Source organism: Papio anubis, chromosome X (assembly GCF_008728515.1).
Source record: "Papio anubis isolate 15944 chromosome X, Panubis1.0, whole genome shotgun sequence".
Classification (NCBI taxonomy): Eukaryota; Metazoa; Chordata; class Mammalia; order Primates; family Cercopithecidae; genus Papio; species Papio anubis.
The window spans coordinates 80,257,827-80,278,590 of record NC_044996.1 but is presented as its reverse complement, the minus strand read 5'-3'; the positions used below and the strand labels follow the sequence as shown (position 1 = coordinate 80,278,590).

General features: G+C 43.2%; 1 protein-coding gene across 1 annotated transcript in view; it reads left to right on the top strand.

The window, feature by feature from the left end:
• Nucleotides 1-20,764, top strand: part of TAF1 (TATA-box binding protein associated factor 1) — a 97,198-nt gene that overhangs the window by 14,349 nt on the left and 62,085 nt on the right. The window contains 18 exon segments of the mRNA XM_031660477.1: nt 360-536; nt 1,086-1,213; nt 1,307-1,414; nt 1,537-1,710; nt 2,480-2,653; nt 3,172-3,276; nt 5,803-6,003; nt 6,721-6,856; nt 7,216-7,346; nt 8,056-8,136; nt 11,028-11,177; nt 11,334-11,458; nt 11,769-11,858; nt 11,860-11,943; nt 12,526-12,704; nt 15,642-15,855; nt 16,938-17,103; nt 20,208-20,419. Of these exon segments, the coding sequence (XP_031516337.1) occupies nt 360-536; nt 1,086-1,213; nt 1,307-1,414; nt 1,537-1,710; nt 2,480-2,653; nt 3,172-3,276; nt 5,803-6,003; nt 6,721-6,856; nt 7,216-7,346; nt 8,056-8,136; nt 11,028-11,177; nt 11,334-11,458; nt 11,769-11,858; nt 11,860-11,943; nt 12,526-12,704; nt 15,642-15,855; nt 16,938-17,103; nt 20,208-20,419 (2,635 nt within the window).

Genomic DNA, 20,764 nt, shown 5'->3' with positions numbered 1-20,764 from the left:
TCCTGCCTCAGCCTCCTGAGTAGCTGGGATTACAGGCATGTGCCACCACACCCAGCTAATTTTTGTATTTTTTGTAAAGATGGGGTTTCTCCATATTGGTCAGGTTGGTCTTGAACTCCTGACCTGAAGTGATCCACCTGCCTTGGCCTCCCAAAATGCTGTGATTACAGGTGTGAGCCACCGCGCCCAGCCTGCAACGTTATTTTAAAGTGAGAAATGCGCTGTGTAGGTTCCTTTTCAGTGGGCACATGAGTAACTCACATTACTCATGTTACTCATAAAAAATCTTTGCCAGAATCTTGATTGAAAGGGGCATAAATGTTTTCTCTGTTACTATTTCCTCCTTGCGCTTTGACTAGGTTTTGCAGCCACCCTTGATGATGACAAACCTTGGTACTCCATTTTTCCCATTGACAATGAGGATCTGGTGTATGGACGCTGGGAGGACAATATCATTTGGGATGCTCAGGCCATGCCCCGGCTGTTGGAACCTCCTGTTTTGACACTTGATCCCAATGATGAGAACCTCATTTTGGGTATATTACTGGCAGAGGCCAGTGTTCCTTCTCCTTTGACAACTTGCTGTTAATGTCAACGGGCAGGAGGAAATCAGAAGGGTTGGAGAAGATTAGGACTAGAAACTTATAGGTAGTGGCTTGAAAGAGCAAAGTTTTGGCTGTTAGTTTATATTATTTGTGTATATGCTTAGGGAACACTCATGTAGGAATATTGGAAAGTTGCAACTTTGAGATGTCAGGAGCATAGTTTGTTCCGTTAGTGAATCATGGACTGGAAACTTCTAGATAGCAGTTTCAGAGAGAGCAAAGTTGTAGCTGTTAGTTTTTAATTTGTGTATTCCCTAGGGAAAACTCATGTAGGAATGTCAGTAGTACCTTTGAGATGTCAAGCATGTAGTTCAGTTAGTAAATCATGGACTAGAAGTTACCTGGGGTGGGATGAAAGATCTAGTTAAGAACTTCATTGGGACATCCATTACCTTAAAAAAGAAGAAAACTGGATACTTGTCTGTAGGAAAGGTGAATCTTCAGGGAGAGCAACTCAAGTGATTTCTGTTTTATTCTCAGAAATTCCTGATGAGAAGGAAGAGGCCACCTCTAACTCCCCCTCCAAGGAGAGTAAGAAGGAATCATCTCTGAAGAAGAGTCGAATTCTCTTAGGGAAAACAGGAGTCATCAAGGAGGAACCACAGCAGGTGTGTGAAGAAAAAAGGGGCTTGGCGTTTAGAGGAACAAAGGTAATAGAGAAGGATAGTCTGACCAAGATTTGTTTGATTATCTATCATTAGAACATGTCTCAGCCAGAAGTGAAAGATCCGTGGAATCTCTCCAATGATGAGTATTATTACCCCAAGCAACAGGGTCTTCGAGGCACCTTTGGAGGGAATATTATCCAGGTACAAATAGTGTCTTTTCTGTGGTAGAGGAGAACCCCATGGCTTTGTTCTGACGGAGGATATGGGAAAATCTTGCTTAGGCTGGAATTAGCTAATTTTAACCCTTCTATTTCCTGTTTTAGCATTCAATTCCTGCTGTGGAATTACGGCAGCCCTTCTTTCCCACCCACATGGGGCCCATCAAACTCCGGCAGTTCCATCGCCCACCTCTGAAAAAGTACTCATTTGGTGCACTCTCTCAGCCAGGTCCCCACTCAGTCCAACCTTTGCTAAAGCACATCAAAAAAAAGGCCAAGGTATAATTGAATTCTGGTTAGAAAACAGCTATAAAGGATATTGGGGTATAAATTAGGGAAATGTACCAGATATTAGATTCTATCAGGGAGTTGGTTACTTTCTCAGATGTGATAGAATGTTATTTTATTTATTTAGGAGAATGTCTTTATTGTTAGGTGATGCTGTGAAAATATTTAAAGGTGAGGTGTCACAATGACTGCATCTTTCAAAAACCATCCAGCAAAGTCTATAGAAAGGTAAAGGTTAAAAAAAAGGCAAAATATAAACAGCAACGTGGGATAAGTGTTCGTAGTACAGTAGTCCTTAGGTATCTCTGGGAGATTGGTTCTAGGACCTCCTCTGGATACCAAAATCTTTAGATGTTCCAGTTTCTGATGTAATAGTATAATATTTGCACATAGCCTATGCACATCCTCTCCTATACTTTAAATCACCTCTAGATTACTTATAATATCTACTCCAATGTAGATGCTATGTGAACGGTTGTTACACTGTTATTGTTTAGGGAATAATGACAAGACAAGTCTGTACCTGTTCAGCACAGATGCAGTTGTATTTTCTGAATATTTTCTATCTATGGTTGGTTGAATTCACGGATGCAGAACCATACATGGATATGGAGGGCTGACTGTACTATTGTTTGGACTTTACAGTAGTTTGAAAAATAGGTAAAATCTTTTTGGTGTGTTTGTCTCAGATTGAACAACATCATTGTGTGTAGTAGTTATCCTGTCAGGAGCTAGATGGTATTTTCTTTGTTCTGGACAGATGAGAGAACAAGAGAGGCAAGCTTCAGGTGGTGGAGAGATGTTTTTTATGCGCACACCTCAGGACCTCACAGGCAAAGATGGAGATCTTATTCTTGCAGAATATAGTGAGGAAAATGGACCCTTAATGATGCAGGTTGGCATGGCAACCAAGATAAAGAACTATTATAAACGGGTGAGTCTCTGCTCAGAGAATTTTTTTCCACACATAATTCTGCTTATGCTTCCATAAACTTTTATGTACAAACTTTTTGTTATTAACGTAGCTGTAATAAGACAAACTGCAAACTTATATACAAACTTTTTGTTATTAACATAGCTGTAGTTAGAGATCTACTGGTAATCTGTGAACATATACCATAAATTTCGTGGGAGAAAGGAGTGGTACCTGTTTTGTAGTTAAAATATGTTGAGCATCTCAAACCTCAAAATTCGAAGTAAAAATCCAAAACTTTTTGAGCACTACTAACATGATACTCAAATGAAATACTCATTGGAGCATATTGGATTTCTAGATTTGGGATGCCCAACTGGTAAGTATAATGCAACTATTCCAAAATCCAAAACACTTCTGGTCACAAACATTTGGATGAGGGATACTCAACGTGTGTTAGTAAAGTGCTATGCTCATATTGTGTAGGATTATTGATTATATTCTGTGATTAATAACTGGGTCTTCTGTGTTCCTTTTAGAAACCTGGAAAAGATCCTGGAGCACCAGATTGTAAATATGGGGAAACTGTTTACTGCCATACATCTCCTTTCCTGGGCTCTCTCCATCCTGGCCAATTACTGCAGGTGAGGAATTCTTTCCTGTTTTTACTGTTAACTAAGGAAATTGATAAATGAGGAGCCAGTCAGCTCAGAAAGAACTATTATAATTTTAGTTGATTGAGATGCTTTAATATTAAGTACAAAGAAGATAAGTATAATCCAAAAATGTTTTAAAGAAATCTTTTTCTTAAAACTGGCTGTAAATTGTGGTGTTCTTAGGCTAAATGTAAAATAGGTTTTTAAAAATACACACTGGTAAGCTCAGTAACGTCTGGGAAGCATAAGGAAGTCAACCTAGGATGAATTTACTATAATTTATGAATATTTAATTTTTGTGTATAAAATTGATAACATTTTGATCATATTAGCTGTGGTTATTGTGAATATTGAACCACACCTGAACTGTGCCATCTGCAGTCCCCAGCCATAGTGAAATGCCTTTTTTTCCTCCTTTATTCTAATGGGTGTAAAGAGGCCCTCTTGTAACAGCTTTTAGATATTCAAGGGGGGAAGTATGGTGGTCCACAAATGATGTGGAAAATCTCTAGCACTGTCCTATCTTTTTTTTCTCCATTTCATTTCTCTTGGCAATCTTAACCATTTGTCCTACTCTTATACCTAGTTTATTCTACTGTTGTTATCCTTTACTCTCCTAAAACGTCTGCAAAACTCAGTTTTTTTCTTTATCCTTTACATCCATAGTCTATTGCCTACCAGATTTTTAGTATCATCTTTGTATTGTTCTTCTCCTTTCCCTGAAACTTTCTGTTGAGGTTTTCTACCAGTTCAGCCTCTTCTTTTGTGTTTACTTTTGTAGTCTCTTAAAGATCTTTTTTTTTTTTTTTGAGACGGAGTCTTGCTCAGTCGCCCAGGCTGGAGTGCAGTGGCGTGGTCTTGGCTCACTGCAAGCTCCGCCTTCCGGGTTCACGTCGTTCTCCTGCCTCAGCCTCCCAAGTAGCTGGGACTACAGGCGCCCACCACCACGCCCGGCTAATTTTTTGCATTTTTAGTAGAGACGGGGTTTCACAGTGTTAACTAGGATGGTCTTGATCTCCTGACCTTGTGATCCACCCGCCTCGGCCTCCCAAAGTGCTGGGATTACAGGCAGGAGCCACCGCGCCCGGCTCTTAAAGATCTTTTTCTGGCCGAGTGCAGTGGCTCACGCCTGTAATCCCAGCACTTTGGGAGGCCGAGGTGGGCGAATTACCTGAGGTCAGGAGTTCGAGACCAGTCTGACCAACATGGAGAAACTCTGTTTCTACTAAAAATACAAAATTAACCGGGTGTGGTGGCACATGCCTGTAATCCCAGCTACTTGGGAGGCTGAGGCAGGAGGATCACTTGAACCCAGGAGGCGGAGGTTGCGGTGAGCCGAGATCGCGCCATTGCACTCCAGCCTGGGCAACAAGAGCGAAACTCCATCTCAAAAAAAAAAAAAAAAGATCTTTTTCTGTATTCTGTAATTCTTTTTCTGCCTGTATTTCACATTTAGAATTTTCTTTCCACACTCAGTGATGTTCTTCCCTCTTTCTGTCTACTCTTCTGATTTTCGGCGAAGGCTTTCCTTAGTCTCAGGCTTCTTATGACAGTTGATCCCTATCTTGCCTCTACTTAAACTGGCTTAGATGTTTCTGTTCAGCTGTCCTCTGCCCTACTGTCTTGTGTTTTCCTTTTTTTTTTTCCAGCCTGTTCTGTCTAGCACTCTTTATACCTCATTGGTTGTTTTACGATTTGTTTGTTTGGAGACAGGGTCTGGCTCTGTCACCCAGGCTGGAGTGCAGTGGCACGATCTTGGCTCACTACAACTTCTGCCTCCTGGGCTCAAGCCATCCTCCCACCTCAGCTTCCCAAGTAGATGGGACAACAGGTGCATGCCACCACATCCAGCTAATTATTGTATTTTCTGTAGAAATGGGATTTTGTCATGTTGCCCAGGCTGGTCTTGAACTCCTGAGGTCAAGTGATCTACCCGCTTCGGCCTCCCATAATGCTGGGATTACAGGCATGAGCCACCGTGCCCAGCGTTGTTTTATTTTTTAATTAGTTCACTAATTTATCCAACAAATGTTGCTCTCACCTGTTGTGTGTCGGGCTACACTGTGGTCTAGAGTAGTAGTGTAATACTTGGTACATTATTAAGTGATTTTCATATGTAATCTTCGTAGCAGTCCTGTGAGGTATAGGCATTTTTAAGTACCTCTGTTTTGTAGATGAGGAAAACTAAGCTTAGATATGTTAAATAGCTTAAATAGACTTGTTAAAAAGCTTAAATAGACATGTTAAATAATATAGGTAATGGCAGAGCTAGCATCATCTGAATTCACTTCCTGTATTTTCTCCCCTACTGACTCTGAAAGGTAGATAGATAGTGGATGAAAAATTGTTTAATCACATTTGATAATCCATATTTTAATTTATTTGTATTACTGGATAGACTTTAGATGGCATAATGAAGATGGAGAGCAATAAGCTTGATTTTTCTTTCTCAGCAGTTGACTGAATTTCCTGGGGCTACTCTGTACATAATTTTTGTGTTTTTACTTTTGTTAGGCATTTGAGAACAACCTTTTTCGTGCTCCAATTTATCTTCATAAGATGCCAGAAACTGATTTCCTGATCATTCGGACAAGACAGGGATACTATATTCGGGAATTAGTGGATATTTTTGTGGTTGGCCAGCAGTGTCCCTTGTTTGAAGTTCCTGGGCCTAACTCCAAAAGGGCCAATACACATATTCGAGACTTTCTACAGGTAAGAATGGGAGGATAGGGAGGGGGTTGGGTTGTATATAGAAAGGGTATGTTGGGGTTGGGCACCGTCGCTCACGGCTGTAATCTCAGCACTTTGGGAGGCCGAGGCGAATGGATCACTTGAGGTCAGAGTTCGACCAACCTGGACCAAATACAGAAACCCTATCTCTACTAAAAATACAAAAATTAGCCGGGCGCGGTGACTCACACCTGTAATCCCAGCACTTTGGGAGGCCAAGGCGGGCAGATCACCTGAGGTCGGGGAGTCTGAGACCAGCCTCACCTCAACATGGAGCAAAACCGACTCTACTAAAAATGGGAAAATTAGCCAGGTGTGGTGGCACATGCCTATAATCCCAGCACCTCGGAATGAGGCAGGAAATCTCGAACCAGGAGGTGAGGTTGCAGGAGCCGAGATCGCAGCATTGCACTCCAGCCTGGGCAACAAGAGAAATGGTCTCCAAAAAAAAAAAAAAAAATTTAGCTGGGGCGTGGTGGTGTACACCTATGGTCCCAGCTACCTGGAGCCTGGGAGTGAGGGCGCAGCAGCCACCGCACCACCTGAGGACAGAGTGAGTCTCCGCCTCACAAAAAGTGGGGTGTGTTTTGGGAGCGCATCAGGAAAGATGAAAATACATTAGAGCTTAGCAAGGGAAGAGGCCCTAGTGAGGACTTTCATCCTTTTCTTTGCCAACTAAAATACACTTGGTTTGTTAAGAGAGCTTTATTTAATTTTTCTGGAAAAGATCGGCCACGGAGGATACGAATGGAAGATATAAAAAAAGCCTTTCCTTCCCATTCAGAAAGCAGCATCCGGAAGAGGCTAAAGCTCTGCGCTGACTTCAAACGCACAGGTCATCCGTTGTGACTAGTTATTTGACTGCCTTTTTCCAAGAAAAGAATTTTGATGGCTTTGAGTTAAAGGATAAGCATATAGTTAATAAAATAGAAATTGATGACCGTTGAAAGGCGGTAGCAGATCTTCTAACGCTCTGGTTGCTTTTTTGAATTTGGCTGCCAGGAAGTTTAATGTGATTGTTGGATATCTTCTATGAGTTGTAGGAAACTTAGCAGCTGGGGTTTTCTTGGCCAGTCATACCAACTGTGGCTAGGCCTGTTACAGTTTTGGTTTACTGTCCCTGTTGCTGTCAATAAATATCAGGGCCTTTGGAATTCAGAATGGTCTCATTCTCTATGTGTATGTCTTTTCCAGGGATGGATTCAAACTGGTGGGTGCTTAAGTCTGATTTTCGTTTACCAACGGAAGAAGAGATCAGAGCTATGGTGTCACCAGAGCAGTGCTGTGCTTATTATAGCATGATAGCTGCAGAGCAACGACTGAAGGTGAACACCTTCCTCTCAGACACCACTTATGCCTGTGGTTTTTTTTTTTCCTCCCCCCCAGAGAGATGAGAGAGAAGACTCTCTCTCTCGCTGGCTTAGGGAGGATGGTTACTAGATTATTACCAATTACTAAAAAGTTGAATTTGTGTAAATTACTTCCTATGTACATGAGTTCTGGAGAAAAACTGCAGTGTAGCTGAATATCAGTGGGAAGGCATAACTAGGAACTTTGGGCATATTGTTTTGCTTTGAAAATGGTGACTGGGTGACTTTAATCTCTTCTTTGCAAGATAAGCATATAAGCAGGAAAGTACTTGTCAGCCTCTCGGGTAGGCAGAGATGATGATGGTGCTGAATGTGTGGTTTAGAGAAGCACAGAATTCTTACAAGGCCGAAAGAGAAAAGGTCCAGCTGGGGTGGGACAGCACAGCTCTGTCCCACTGAGTTAATGAGTCTGTTATTGAGCATCTCTGTTCAGCTTGCTTATGGGCTGTAACTATCTGTACATCAGCTAGTAAGCTCTTTGGCATGTGGTAATGTATCTTCTCATAGCTTAAGGATGTACCATGGTGCTAGATATAGTGAAGACTTTATGGAACCCATCTATGCAAAATAGGCTTTGGTATTCTGTACTTGTATTCAGTAAAAAAAAACTTGTGCTTTGTGTTTTTTAACTGACTGATTTATGCATGGATCTGTCCTCTTCCAGGATGCTGGCTATGGTGAGAAATCCTTTTTTGCTCCAGAAGAAGAAAATGAGGAAGATTTCCAGATGAAGATTGATGATGAAGTAAGGCTTTATACTAGTTTGTATTAGTCATTAATACATTTCATTTATCCTTTTAAAAGAGACAGCTTTATTGAGATAAAATTAACATACAATAAACTGTACACATTTAAAGTATACTATTTCATGTTCTTGCTTTATTCATGCCAGAAAAAATGATGTGATATATCAAATACTGTACTTTATATGATATGGTTTTTTTCTTTTTTTTTTTTTTTTTTGACGGAGTCTTGCTCTGTTGCCCAGGCTGGAGTGCAGTGGTGGCGGGTCCTCGACTCACTGCAACCTTCACCTCCCGGGTTCCCGCGATTCTTGCGATTCTCCTGCCTCAGCCTCTCAAGTAGCTGAAATTACAGTTGCATGCCACCATGCCCAGCTAGTTTTTTGTATTTTTAGTAGAGACGGGGTTCCACCATGTTGACCAGACTGGTCTCGAACTCCTGACCTTAAGTGATCCTCGTGCCTTGGCCTCCCAAAAGTGCTGGGATTACAGGCATGAGCCACTGCGCCTGGCAGGATTTTCATTTCTTCTAGAAAAAAGACTGACCTGATTTATAAGACTCCACATGATTTTGACCTTGCATATTAATCTGACCTCCTTTCATCTTCTGTCACTTCCTGTCTTATATTCTAAGCTCCAACCATACCGAAGTTCATTCAGTTTCCTAAATTTCTCTCCCCTTCCAGAATTTTGCAACTGTAATGTCTTCTGTGGAGATATTTTTTCTCCACTCTGCCATTTGACTCTCATCTACAAGTTATTTTCTCTGGGAAGCTTTCCTGGACTTTTCCCCTCATTCCACCCTAAGTTTCGATTGGATGATAATTCTCCTTTCATTATGTACATATAGTACCCCTTTACTTTTTTTTTCCCCAAGACAGGGTCTTGCTCTGTTGCCCAGGCTGTACTGTGGTGAGATCACAGCTCACTGTAGCCTTGAACTCCTGGGCTCAAGCAGTCCTTCTACCTCAGCCTCCCGAGTAGCTGGGACAACAAGCACACACCACGATACCCAGCTAATAGTTTAAATTTTTTGTAGAAATGGGGTCTCACGGCCGGGCACGGTGGCTCATGCCTGTAATCCCAGCACTTTGGGAGGCCAAGGCAGGTGGATCACCTGAGGTCAGGAGTTCAAGACCAGCCTGGCCAACATGGTGAGACCCTGTCTCTACTAAAAATACAAAATTAGCTGGGCGTGGTGGCGCATGCCTGTAATCCCAGCTACTTGGGAGGCTGAGGCAGGAGAATCACTTGAACCTGGGAAGTGGAGGTTGCAGGGAGCCGAGACCACGCCATTGTACTCCAGCCTGGACTAAAAGAACGAATCTCCGTCTCAAAAAAAAAAAAAAAAAAAGAAAGAAATGGGGTCTTACTGTGTTGCCCATGCTGATCTTGAACTCCTGGGCTCAAACAGTTATCCTGCCTTGGTCTTCTAAACTGTTGGGATTATAGGCATGAACCACTGTGCCTGGCCTCCTTTACTTTCTTACCATGGTACTGATCACAATATTACTGAACTTGGTTGGCTGTTTTTCCCTCACTGACTTGAGGTTCATGAAAAAGTAGCATGGAGTAGTGTGTAGTTGGTATTCAGTAAATATTCGTTAAATGAATTAAGTGATTATAAAATGAAGCAGAAAATGAGGCCACAGAGAGTGAGTAAAGAATCGTTGTACTATTTTGAGGTTGGAATGAAAAATGAGTGAAATTAAGAATTCTATTGAGGCCAGGTGCAGTGGCTCAGGCCTGTAATCCTAGCACCTTGGGAGGCCAAGGTGGGAGGATTGCTTGAGGCCAAGGGTTCAAGACCAACCTGGCCAACATAGTGAGACCCTATCTCTAAAAAAGAAAAACAATTTTTTTTAATTAAAAAGAAAAGAAGAATTCTGTTGAATGGCTTTTAATATTGTATCTTAGAGAATTGGCCATTTTCTTGCTAATCATATATACTCTTTTTTTTTTTTTTTGAGACAGAGTCTCACTCTGTCGCCCAGGCTGGAGTGCATTGGCGCAGTCTCTGCTCACTGCAACCTCTGCCTGCTGGGTTCAATCTATTCTCGTGTCTCAGCCTTCTGAGTAGCTGGGACAATAGGTGTGCGCCACCACATCTGGCTAATTTTTGTATTTTTAGTAGAGATGGGATTTCACCATGTTGGCCAGGCTGGTCTTGAACTCCTGGCCTCAAGAGATCTGCCCGCCTCGGCCTCCCAGAGTGTTGGGATTACAGGTGTGAGCCCCCGCACCTGGCCTTATGTGTACTCCTGACTGGTCTGTGTGGGCAGGCACATTCACCCCTTGGCTTAATTCTTTAAGAATTTTGCAGGGGTTGGTAAACACTATTCAGGGTCTCAGGAGAGGACAGACCTTTTTGACCAAACCAGTGGCAGAAATAGAATGGACTTTGGTTCAGTGTCACTGGAATAGGGGGCCAGTGCTTTGAATGCAAGCATATCGACTATTTCGAGAAAATAGGTTTCATTCTAAAACAGCTATTTGAGCAGTTGGACAATCAAATGTAGTCATTAGTCTAATTTTGAGCATCATGAGGATGAGGGAAACACTGTCTTTAAGAATGCTTATTGAAGCCCAAGGGATAAGGGGCTGAAGGGATACCACTGTTCTTTATTTTTCTCCTTATCCTGGCTGAGCTCTTGACCTCTATTTAATATCATGTTGTAAGTATTGTACCATAGGATAGAAGAGAACTGAGTACTAGGTAGCTATATTTAACTGTTGATTTTTGTGGACAGTTAAGAAAGCACAAACCCACAAAAATTAAACATTAGAAAAAAAAGAACGTGAAATAGTTTGTAATTATTCTACTCTTGTGGATATTGGCTAGACATAGAACAAATGTTTCCCACTGCCCTGAGAATCTTCTTCTTTATCTCAGGTTCGCACTGCTCCTTGGAACACCACAAGGGCCTTCATTGCTGCCATGAAGGGCAAGTGTCTCCTAGAGGTGACTGGGGTGGCAGATCCCACAGGGTGTGGTGAAGGATTCTCCTATGTGAAGATTCCAAACAAACCAACACAGCAGAAGGTGGGATTGTGTTTATTTCTAGAATGAGAAAGTCAGGGGAGAAAGAAATGGGTGAGTGGAGGACTTGGAATGTAGTTAAGTTAGCAGAATGACTTAGATTCCTACTTACAAGGAATTCAGGTTTTTAGGATTCTCACTTTTTTTGGTTTGAGGTAGGATGATAAAGAACCGCAGCCAGTGAAGAAGACAGTGACAGGAACAGATGCAGACCTTCGTCGCCTTTCCCTGAAAAATGCCAAGCAACTTCTTCGTAAATTTGGTGTGCCTGAGGAAGAGGTGAGTGTGGAAGTGGAAAACTTAGAGGATACTAGGGGCTTTGTATAGAGAGAGAATTGCTAGGAGGCAGATGTATAGAACTATCTGGGTAACTTTGTATTGTAGGGTATAGTAGGATATAGTAAGCTAGGTCTTAGATATTGTTTCAGGAGTTATCTTTCTATGTAATCTGCTTTGGGATGATTTTTCTTTTTTGGTCTAACTAATTGTGTACATTGGCTTGTCCTTTGAAATCCCTGAATGATTTTTGTGTATATATGTGTGTGTGTGTGTGTGTGTGTATGTATATGTATGTGGTTGGTTTGTCTTGTGATTGGTGTTGTCCCGCTTGGAAGTGATTGATGTGGTATGCGACAATGTCAACAGAACAGGCCTGTTTGGAGAGGGGCCCATGAGTACCCTGTCTGTGGTCAAGGTTTTCTGTGGCTGAGCATCAAGAGCGTTACAAAGAGGAATGTCAGCTCATCTTTGACCACAGAACAAGTGGGTCGTTTTAGTGCTGCAGAAAATCCAAGCTGGAAAGGGGAGGAGTTCCAGGCACTATTTCATAATAAAGAGGAGGTCACCTAAAAGTTTGACTACCTAGGTAGTCAGATATCCGACGTGTCAGGGTAGTATCTGTTTGTAATACCACCACCAGAGTACCTATTTCCTTCAACCCAACTTGGCAAAATTTTTGAATGGAAAGAGATGCTAGTCTTGTGTTCTAGGTTCCATGACAACTCTTATGGCCTACTTGGGCCTAACAAACAGCACAATGGTAGCAGGTGACAGGTGGGGTTTTTTTCTAAAGGTTTAGTTGTGAGAGGACGTTAATACACTGCTAAAAATGACCAGTGTGCTGATTTATTTATCAAATTGTCTCCAGGAATTCTGAAAGAGTTACTACAGTTTTTCAAACTTGTCTTGTTGACCAAATGTGTCGGAAAACTTTGTAAAGCTTTTCTGTTAGGGGCCCCATGTCTTAGTGGATTTTGAGTATGCCTTTTTAAGGTTGATTTCCCAATTTTTTACTTTTGCCTGCAACCATATTTCTTTAGCTCTTTCTGCACATTGCTTTTTCTCTTTTTAGGGTTCTGTCATCAACTGAAGTTTTATCAACTGACACAGACAGCAGCTCAGCTGAAGATAGTGACTTCGAAGAAATGGGAAAGAACATTGAGAACATGTTGCAGAACAAGAAAACCAGCTCTCAGCTGTCACGTGAACGGGAGGAGCAGGAGCGGAAGGAACTACAGCGAATGCTACTGGGTGAGGATAGTGGCTTCACAGACAGATAAAAAAGAGGATTTAAAAAGGAGCCTAAATAACCGCAGACTATAATTGAGGGAGATCTGGAGGCAGAAGATGTAGAGGATGCATGTAGAAAAGTCTGTGAATGAAGTAGAAAGCTTTTCACAATCTGGACTCTAGGATTGTCTGTGGAGGACAAATTTCAGAGATGATGCCACTCCACTACTGCCTCTGTCTGTATCAGGTGCCTGGCCAAGCCTGGGCTATCAGTGCTGTACTTCAAATGAGCTTTTTGTGCATTTATCCTAGAGGGTGAGAGTTTTTAATACAGAATTTGTAAATGAATTTAGGCAGTTATCTTTGAAACTTCTGAAATTACGTGTAAAATATGCATATGTGCATTTTATTATTTTTTGGTTTTAGAGACAGGGTTTCATTCTGCCACCCAGGCTGGAGTGCACTGGTACAATCTTAGCTTACTGCAGCCCCCGCCTCCCAGGCTCAAACGATCCTCCTGCCTCAGCCTCCTGAGTAGCTGGGACTATAGGTGCATACCACCATGCCTGGCTAATTTTTGTATTTTTTGTAGAAACGGGATTTCACCATGTTGCCCAGGATGGTCTCGAACTCTTGAGCTCAAAGTGATCCGCCTGCCTCAGCCTCCCAAAGTGTTGGCATTAAAGGCATGAGCCACCGTGCCTGGCCTTAAATGTGCATTTTCTGAGAACATCCATGGCTTTCAGAAGACCCTCAGAAGGAGTCTTAGACCCTGAAAAGAGTTTTAAAATTGTAGAAATTGAGGGTAGGAATAATAAAGACCTGAATTGAGTTGGGATATGGAGGGCATTAAGGATGAAAATCAGGACAACCTTAAGATTTCACTCTGAGATTACTAGAAAGATGTTGGTACCATTGATTAGAGTAGTGAATTTCAAGGTCTGACGTGGTGGCTCATGCCTGTAATCCCAGCACTTCGGGAGGTCAAAGTGAGAGGATCACATGAGCCCAGGAGTTTGAGACCAGCCTGGGCAACATGGTGAAACCCTGTTTCTACAGAAAATACAAAAATTAGATGTGGTGGCAGGCACCTATAATTCCAGCTACTCGGGAGGCTGAGGTGGGAGGATCACTTGAGCCTGGGAGGTAGAGGTTGCATTGAGTTGAGATTGCGCCACTGCACTCCAGCCTGGGTGACAGGGTGAGACCCTGTCTCAAAAGAAGTTAGGAAGGGAATGTGTAGTATGTGGAGTTTGAGGTCCCTTTGACACCCTTGAAGTATACGTGTCAAAGAGGCAGTTGAAAACTTGAATGTAGATATTGCAAGAGAGGATAAAGGCTGATGATGAAGATTTATATGACTTCTCAGTCACAGTAGTCTTCCCTTTGTTTCCTCTTTTCTGTGTAAGTTTTATGTAATTTCATTGTTTTGGGTGGTTTGTAAAAATGTGATATAGCCCTTCCACCAATGTGGTCTTCTATGTTTTCTAGTGTAGTCCTGAAACACAGTATCTATATCATTTGGGAATTAGAAGTGTGGAATCTCAGGCCTCACTCCACATCTACTAAATTAGAACCTACATTTGTGGCTGGGTGCGGTGGCTCACGCCTGTAATCCCAGCACTTTGGGAGGCCAAGGTGGGCGGGTCACCTGAGGTCAGGAGTTTAAGACCAGCCTGGCCAACATGGTGAAGCCCTATCTCTACAAAAATTAGCCGGGCATGATGGTGGGTGCCTGTAATCCCAGCTACTTGGGAGACTGAGGCAGGAGAATCGCTCGAACCTGGGAGGCAGAGGTTGCAGTGAGCTGAGAGTGCGCCATTGAACTCTACCCTGGGCGACAGAGTAAAACTCTTGCCTCAAAAAAAAAAACAAAAAAATTCTACATTTGAACAGGATCCCCAGGTGATTCCTATTCATATTAATGTTTGAGAAGCATATGTTAGGCTTTAAGACTCGGAACTTGTTTTTGTAGTGCCATTTTTCCCCCTGAGTTGCGTGCTTGGGCACTTTTTTTTTTGGAAACAGGGTCTCATTCTGTTGCCCAGGCTGGAGGGCAGTGGTGCAACCATGGCTTGTTTACTGCAGCCTCAACCTCCTGGGCTCAAGAACCTCAGCCTCCTGAGTAGCTGGGACCACAGGTGTGTACCACCATACCTGGCTAGTTAAAGGCATTTGTAAAGACAGTGTCTTCCTTTGTTGACCAGGCTGGTCTCAAACTCCTGGGCTCAAGCGATCCTCCCACCTTAGCCTCCCCAAATGCTGGGATTATAGGCATGAGCCACTGTACTCGGCCTTGCGTGCTTTTATTTGTAATGTGATCGTCACCCACTGCCTACCTGGCCTTTTCTCTTGCACTGTTGTTCAGAGGAATCTGATTCTCTATCTCCTATAGCAAACATGTAGTTCTTTGAGGTTCTTTCAGAACTTTTTGTATTTATAAAAGTTGGGAAATTGGCCGGGCGTGTGGCTTAGGCCTGTAATCCCAGCATGTTGGGAGGCCAAGGCTGGCCTATCTCTTGAGCCCAGGAGTTAGAGGCCAGCCTGGGCAACATGACAAGACCCCGTCTCTATAAAAATTTAGCTGGGTGTGGTGGTACACACCTGTAGTCCCAGCTATTCAGGAGGCTGAGCTGGAAGGATGGATTGAGCCTGGGAGGTGGAGGTTGCAGTGAGCCGAGATTGCACCACTACTCTAGGCTGGGCAACAGAGCGAGAGAGATCCTGTCTCAAAAAAAAAAAAAAAAAAAAAAAAGTGGGGAAATTGGCAGTGCCTAAAATGAGGTCAGGAAAGGACAAATCAGCATATTCTTGGGGATGATGATGACTTTGATGCTTTTTGTAGGACCATAGTTTTTTTGTGGCATGTTGAGTTTTGGTATCTCCACTCAACCCCAAGAAAATGATCATTTGGGAGATAAGGGGAACGTTTGGAAATCTTTTCTACTTACCTTGCAGCAGCAGGCTCAGCAGCATCAGGAAACAATCACAGAGATGATGACACAGCTTCCGTGACTAGCCTTAACTCTTCTGCCACTGGACGCTGTCTCAAGATTTATCGTACGTTTCGAGATGAAGAAGGGAAAGAGTATGTTCGCTGTGAGACAGTCCGAAAACCAGCTGTCATTGATGCCTATGTGCGCATACGGACTACAAAAGATGAGGAATTCATGTGAGTTTGATTTACCACTTCCTTTTTTTTCTTTGAGGACAGAGTCTTGCTCTGTGGCCCAGGCTGGAGTGCAGCGGCGTGATCTCGGCTCATTGCAACTTCCATCTTTCGGGTTCAAGTGATTCTCGTGCCTCAACTTCCAGAGTAGCTGGGATTGCAGACGTGCACCACCATGCCCAGCTAATTTTTGTATTTTTAGTAGAGATGGGGTTTTGCCATGTTGGCCAGGCTGGTGTTGAACTCCTGGGCTCTAGCAATTTGCCTGCCTCAGCCTCTTAAAGTGCTGGGATTACAGGCATGAGCCACGGCGCCTGGCCTAATTCACCACTTTTGAGTGTGATAGGGAGAATAATAATGGTGGGAATAATAATGGTGATTGGGGTGGGTGCTTGAGTTTTAGTGACAGGGTTCTTCACAGTTATTTCTAGAACTCTGCTGTAATTGAGAACTATCTTGCCTTTAGATTGGGTTTGAACAGAGCCAAATTACAGGGAAAATTCTATTCAGTATTTGCCACAAGATGAAGGCATGTCTTGTTCCATTTCAGTCCTTTGCATTTTGATTGGTTGGTTTGCAAAAATCTTAAGAGATTACTGGCCGGGCGCTCATGCCTGTAATCCCAGCACTTGGGGAGGCCAAGGTGGGCGGATCACGAGGTCAGGAGTTCAAGACCAGCCTGACCAACATGGTGAAACCCCGTCTCTACTAAAAGTACAAAAATTAGCTGGATGTGGTGGCATGCACCTGTAATCCCAGCTACTCGTGAGGCTGAGGCAGGAGAATCACTTGAACCCGGGAGGCAGAGGTTGCAGTGAGCCAAGATCTTGCCACTGCACTCCAGCCTGGGCGACAGACGGAGACTCCGTCTCAAAAAAAAAAAATCTTAGAGATTACTCAGGACTTATTCTAAGAGAGTTACCTCTGCAAATAGAGGGCCGACTAGGGAGGGAGATGGGAATGGCATGTAGCCCCTTTTATATTAACCTGAATGGATTACTGTAGTCCTGAGATGTTAGCTATTACGATAGCCTTTTTGGTTAAGGTTTGCTTATGGTCCTTCCTCTGCTGCCCACATTGTTCAGTCGAAAATTTGCCCTTTTTGATGAACAACATCGGGAAGAGATGCGAAAAGAACGGCGGAGGATTCAAGAGCAACTGAGGCGGCTTAAGCGGAACCAGGAAAAGGAGAAGCTTAAGGGTCCTCCTGAGAAGAAGCCCAAGAAAATGAAGGAGCGTCCTGACCTAAAAGTAAGTATAATGTGGTATAATTACAGCTAATGGAGCAAAGGAAGAAAGTATACCTTTTCCTTTAGCTTTTGACATCCTCTTTTGATATCCTCCTTTACTGGGAATGAGGGAAGTATATTGTGGAAAGCTGGTTTGAATTGATGTGACTACTTGGGGGTGTTCTCAGTACTAATGTGGGTGATATTGACAATTCCACACCAAATCTGGTGCTGTTGTTCTCTCTCTCTTTTATTTTTTAGACAGGGTCTGGCTCTGTTGCTCAGGCTGGAGCACTCTGGCACGATCTTGGCTCACTGCAGCCTCTGCCTCCTGGGCTCAAGCCATCCTCCTACCTCTGCCTCCCAAGTAGCTGGGACTACAGGCACATGTCACCACACCTGGATACTTTTTGTATATTTTGTAGAGATGGGGTTTTGCCATGTTGCCCAGGCTAGTCTCAAACTCCTGAGCTCAAGTGATCCTCCTACCTTGGCTTCCCAAAGTGCTGGGATTGCAGGCGTGAGCCACCATGCCTGGCTTGTCATTTATTCTTTTTTTTTTTTTTTTTTGAGACAGAGTCTCACTCTGTTGCCCAGGCTGGAGTGCAATGGCGCAATCTCAGCTCATTGCAACCTCTGCCTCCCGGGTTCAAGCGATTTTCCCAGAACCTCTCGAACAGCTGGGATTACAGGTGTCTGCCACCATGCCTGGCTAATTTTTTGTATTTTTAGTAGAGACGAGGTTTCACCATGTTGGCCAGGCTGGTCTCGAACTCCTGACTTGGTGATCTACCTGCTTCCACCTCCCAAAGTGCTGGGATTACAGGTGGAAGCCACCACACCAGGCTTGTTATTTATTCTTTTGTGTTTTTTTTGAGACAGAGTCTCACTCTGTTTCCCAGGCTGGAGTGCAATGGCGCAATCTCAGCTCATTGCAACTTCTGCCTCCTGGTAAGCAATTCTTGTGCCTCAGCCTCCCAAGTAGCTGTGCTACCAGGCATGTGCTACCATGCCCGGCTAATATTTGTTTTTTGAGACGGAGTTTTGCTCTGCCCAGGCTGGAGTGCAGTAGTGCCATCTCGGCTCACTGCAACCTCTGCCTTCCCATTAAGCAACTCTCCTGCCTCAGCCTCCCAAGTAGCTGGGATTACAGGCGCTCGCCACCATGCTCAGCTAATTTTTGTATTTTTAGTAGTGGCGGGGTTTCACCATGTTGGCCAGGTTGGACTTGAACTCCTGACCTCAGATGATCTGCCTACCTTGGCCTCCCAAAGTGCTGGGATTACAGGCATGAGCCACTGAGCCTGGCCTTATTCTTTATCTGAAATATTTTCTAGGAGTTGAGATAGGTTTGGTAGGGTTTTTTGTTTGTTTGTTTGTTTGTTTTAGAGACAGAGTCTCTGTTTATCGCTCAGGCTGGAGTGCAATGGTGTGATCTCCACTTAATGCAGCCTCCGCCTTCCGGGTTCAAGGGATTCTTGTGCCTCAGCCTCCCGAGTAGCTGGGATTACAGGTGTGCACCACCATGCCCCGCTAATTTTTTTGTATTTTTAGTGAAGACAGGGTTTTAATATGTTGGCCAGGCTGGTCTCGAACTCCTGGCTTCAAGTGATCCTCCCACCTTGGCCTCCCAAAGTTGTGGGATTACACGCATGAGCCACTGCTCTTGGCCCAAGTTTGGTAGGTTTTTTAACATGTACTTCCATGTCTCTTGTCTGTGTGTATACATTGTGTATATATATTTTTAAATATGTACCTTTAAAATATTGTACATATTAAAAGAAGCAACAAAAGTAAAACATACAAGTTGTTTTCCATAACTTAGGATCACAGATACTACTGTGATTGTAATAAGCATCCTAAGATGAGGCAGTTGTCGTACAGTGGAAAGAGCCATGAGCTTGGAAACGGAAGATCTGAATTCAGGTTCTGTTTCTGCCATTTAATAGGTCTGTGACCTTAACCTCTCCAAACTTGTTTTCTCTAATATAAAATGGTATGTCCACAGTGGTGTTGTTTTAAATGATACAATTCAGGGGAAACACTTTATAAACTATAAAATATTCAACAGATATAAAGAGCTGTTCTTAACGCATACTGAAGTCATTAAGTGTTTTAATGTTCCTTTTTGTATGTGGCGTTAGATAAGTGTGATACAGTATTGGCCCCATTTTACAGATGAAACCGAGGTCTAGGATACCAGAGCTACTCATCTGCAAAACTGAGATGGAGACTCGGTGTTATCGAACGTTTTTCTTGTTTTGACTAGAGAATGGGAATACACCCAGCAGGCTGATTATGCTGCTGAATGTAGATGGGCTTCCAACAGCTTGTCTCCTGCATATTTAATATTTTCATAGTTTACAACTTAAATTGGGAGTGAAAATCTTCTCTTTCTTCTTCTTACCTGAGTTTTAAAGCAATGTTTAGTCTCTGGATTTCATTTTTTTTCATGTGTCATTTCCATACATGCTATTTTGTCTAGTGGCTTCTGATTGATCAGTGCATAACAATTCTATTAGAGCAAAAGTGTTTTTTTTTTTTTTTTGAGACGGAGTCTCGCTCTGTCACCCAGGCTGGAGTGCAGTGGCCAGATCTCAGCTCACTGCAAGCTCCGCCTCCCGGGTTTACGCCGTTCTCCTGCCTCAGCCTCCTGAGTAGCTGGGACTACAGGCGCCTGCCACCTCGCCCGGCTAGTTTTTTGTATTTTTTAGTAGAGACGGGGTTTCACCGTGTTAGCCAGGATGGTCTCGATCTCCTGACCTCGTGATCCGCCCGCCTCGGCCTCCCAAAGTGCTGGGATTACAGGCTTGAGCCACCGCGCCCGGCCAGAGCAAAAGTTTTTAAGCTGACTTTGTTTTTCCCGTCTTGTATGTACAGTTGAGCTTTGAACAACATGGGTTTGAACTGCACGGGTCCACTTATGTGTGGATCGTGGTATGTGGAGCTTGTGTATATGGAGGGCTGGCTTTTTGTATATATGGGCTTCACTATGTGTGGATTTTGGTATACTCGGGGTCCTGGAACAAATCCCCTACATATACTGAGGGACAACTTGCCTGCTTATCTCTGATACGTGTTTCAGCCTACTTACCTCTGACATGTTTGATACTTTTCCTTTTGCAGCTGAAATGTGGAGCATGTGGTGCCATTGGACACATGAGGACTAACAAATTCTGCCCCCTCTATTATCAAACAAATGCGCCACCTTCCAACCCTGTTGCCATGACAGAAGAGCAGGAGGAGGAGTTGGAAAAGACAGTCATTCATAATGATAATGAAGAACTTATCAAGGTTGAAGGGACCAAAATTGTCTTGGGGAAACAGCTAATTGAGAGGTAAGAGATACCAGGCAGGAAGTGCTATGGGACGGATTCATTTGAGTTTGGTTTTATTGGTGGCTGGTGGGGGTAGATGTGATGTGTTCTCTGAAATGGAACTGAAGGAACAGGAATTTTGATGGCTTTTCCTCAGTTATTGTTGCCAGTACTGAAAATTATAGCACTCATTAGGTTGTACCACTTGTTTTGGAGCATGCTGCCTAACTTCTGAGTCTGTTTCCTTAGTTACAAAATAAAACCACCCTTACCAGGATAGTTAAGAAGATAAAATGAGACAGATTACAAAGCATACAGGATAGTGCCTGACATATAGTAGATGCTCAGTAGATGTTAGTTATCTCT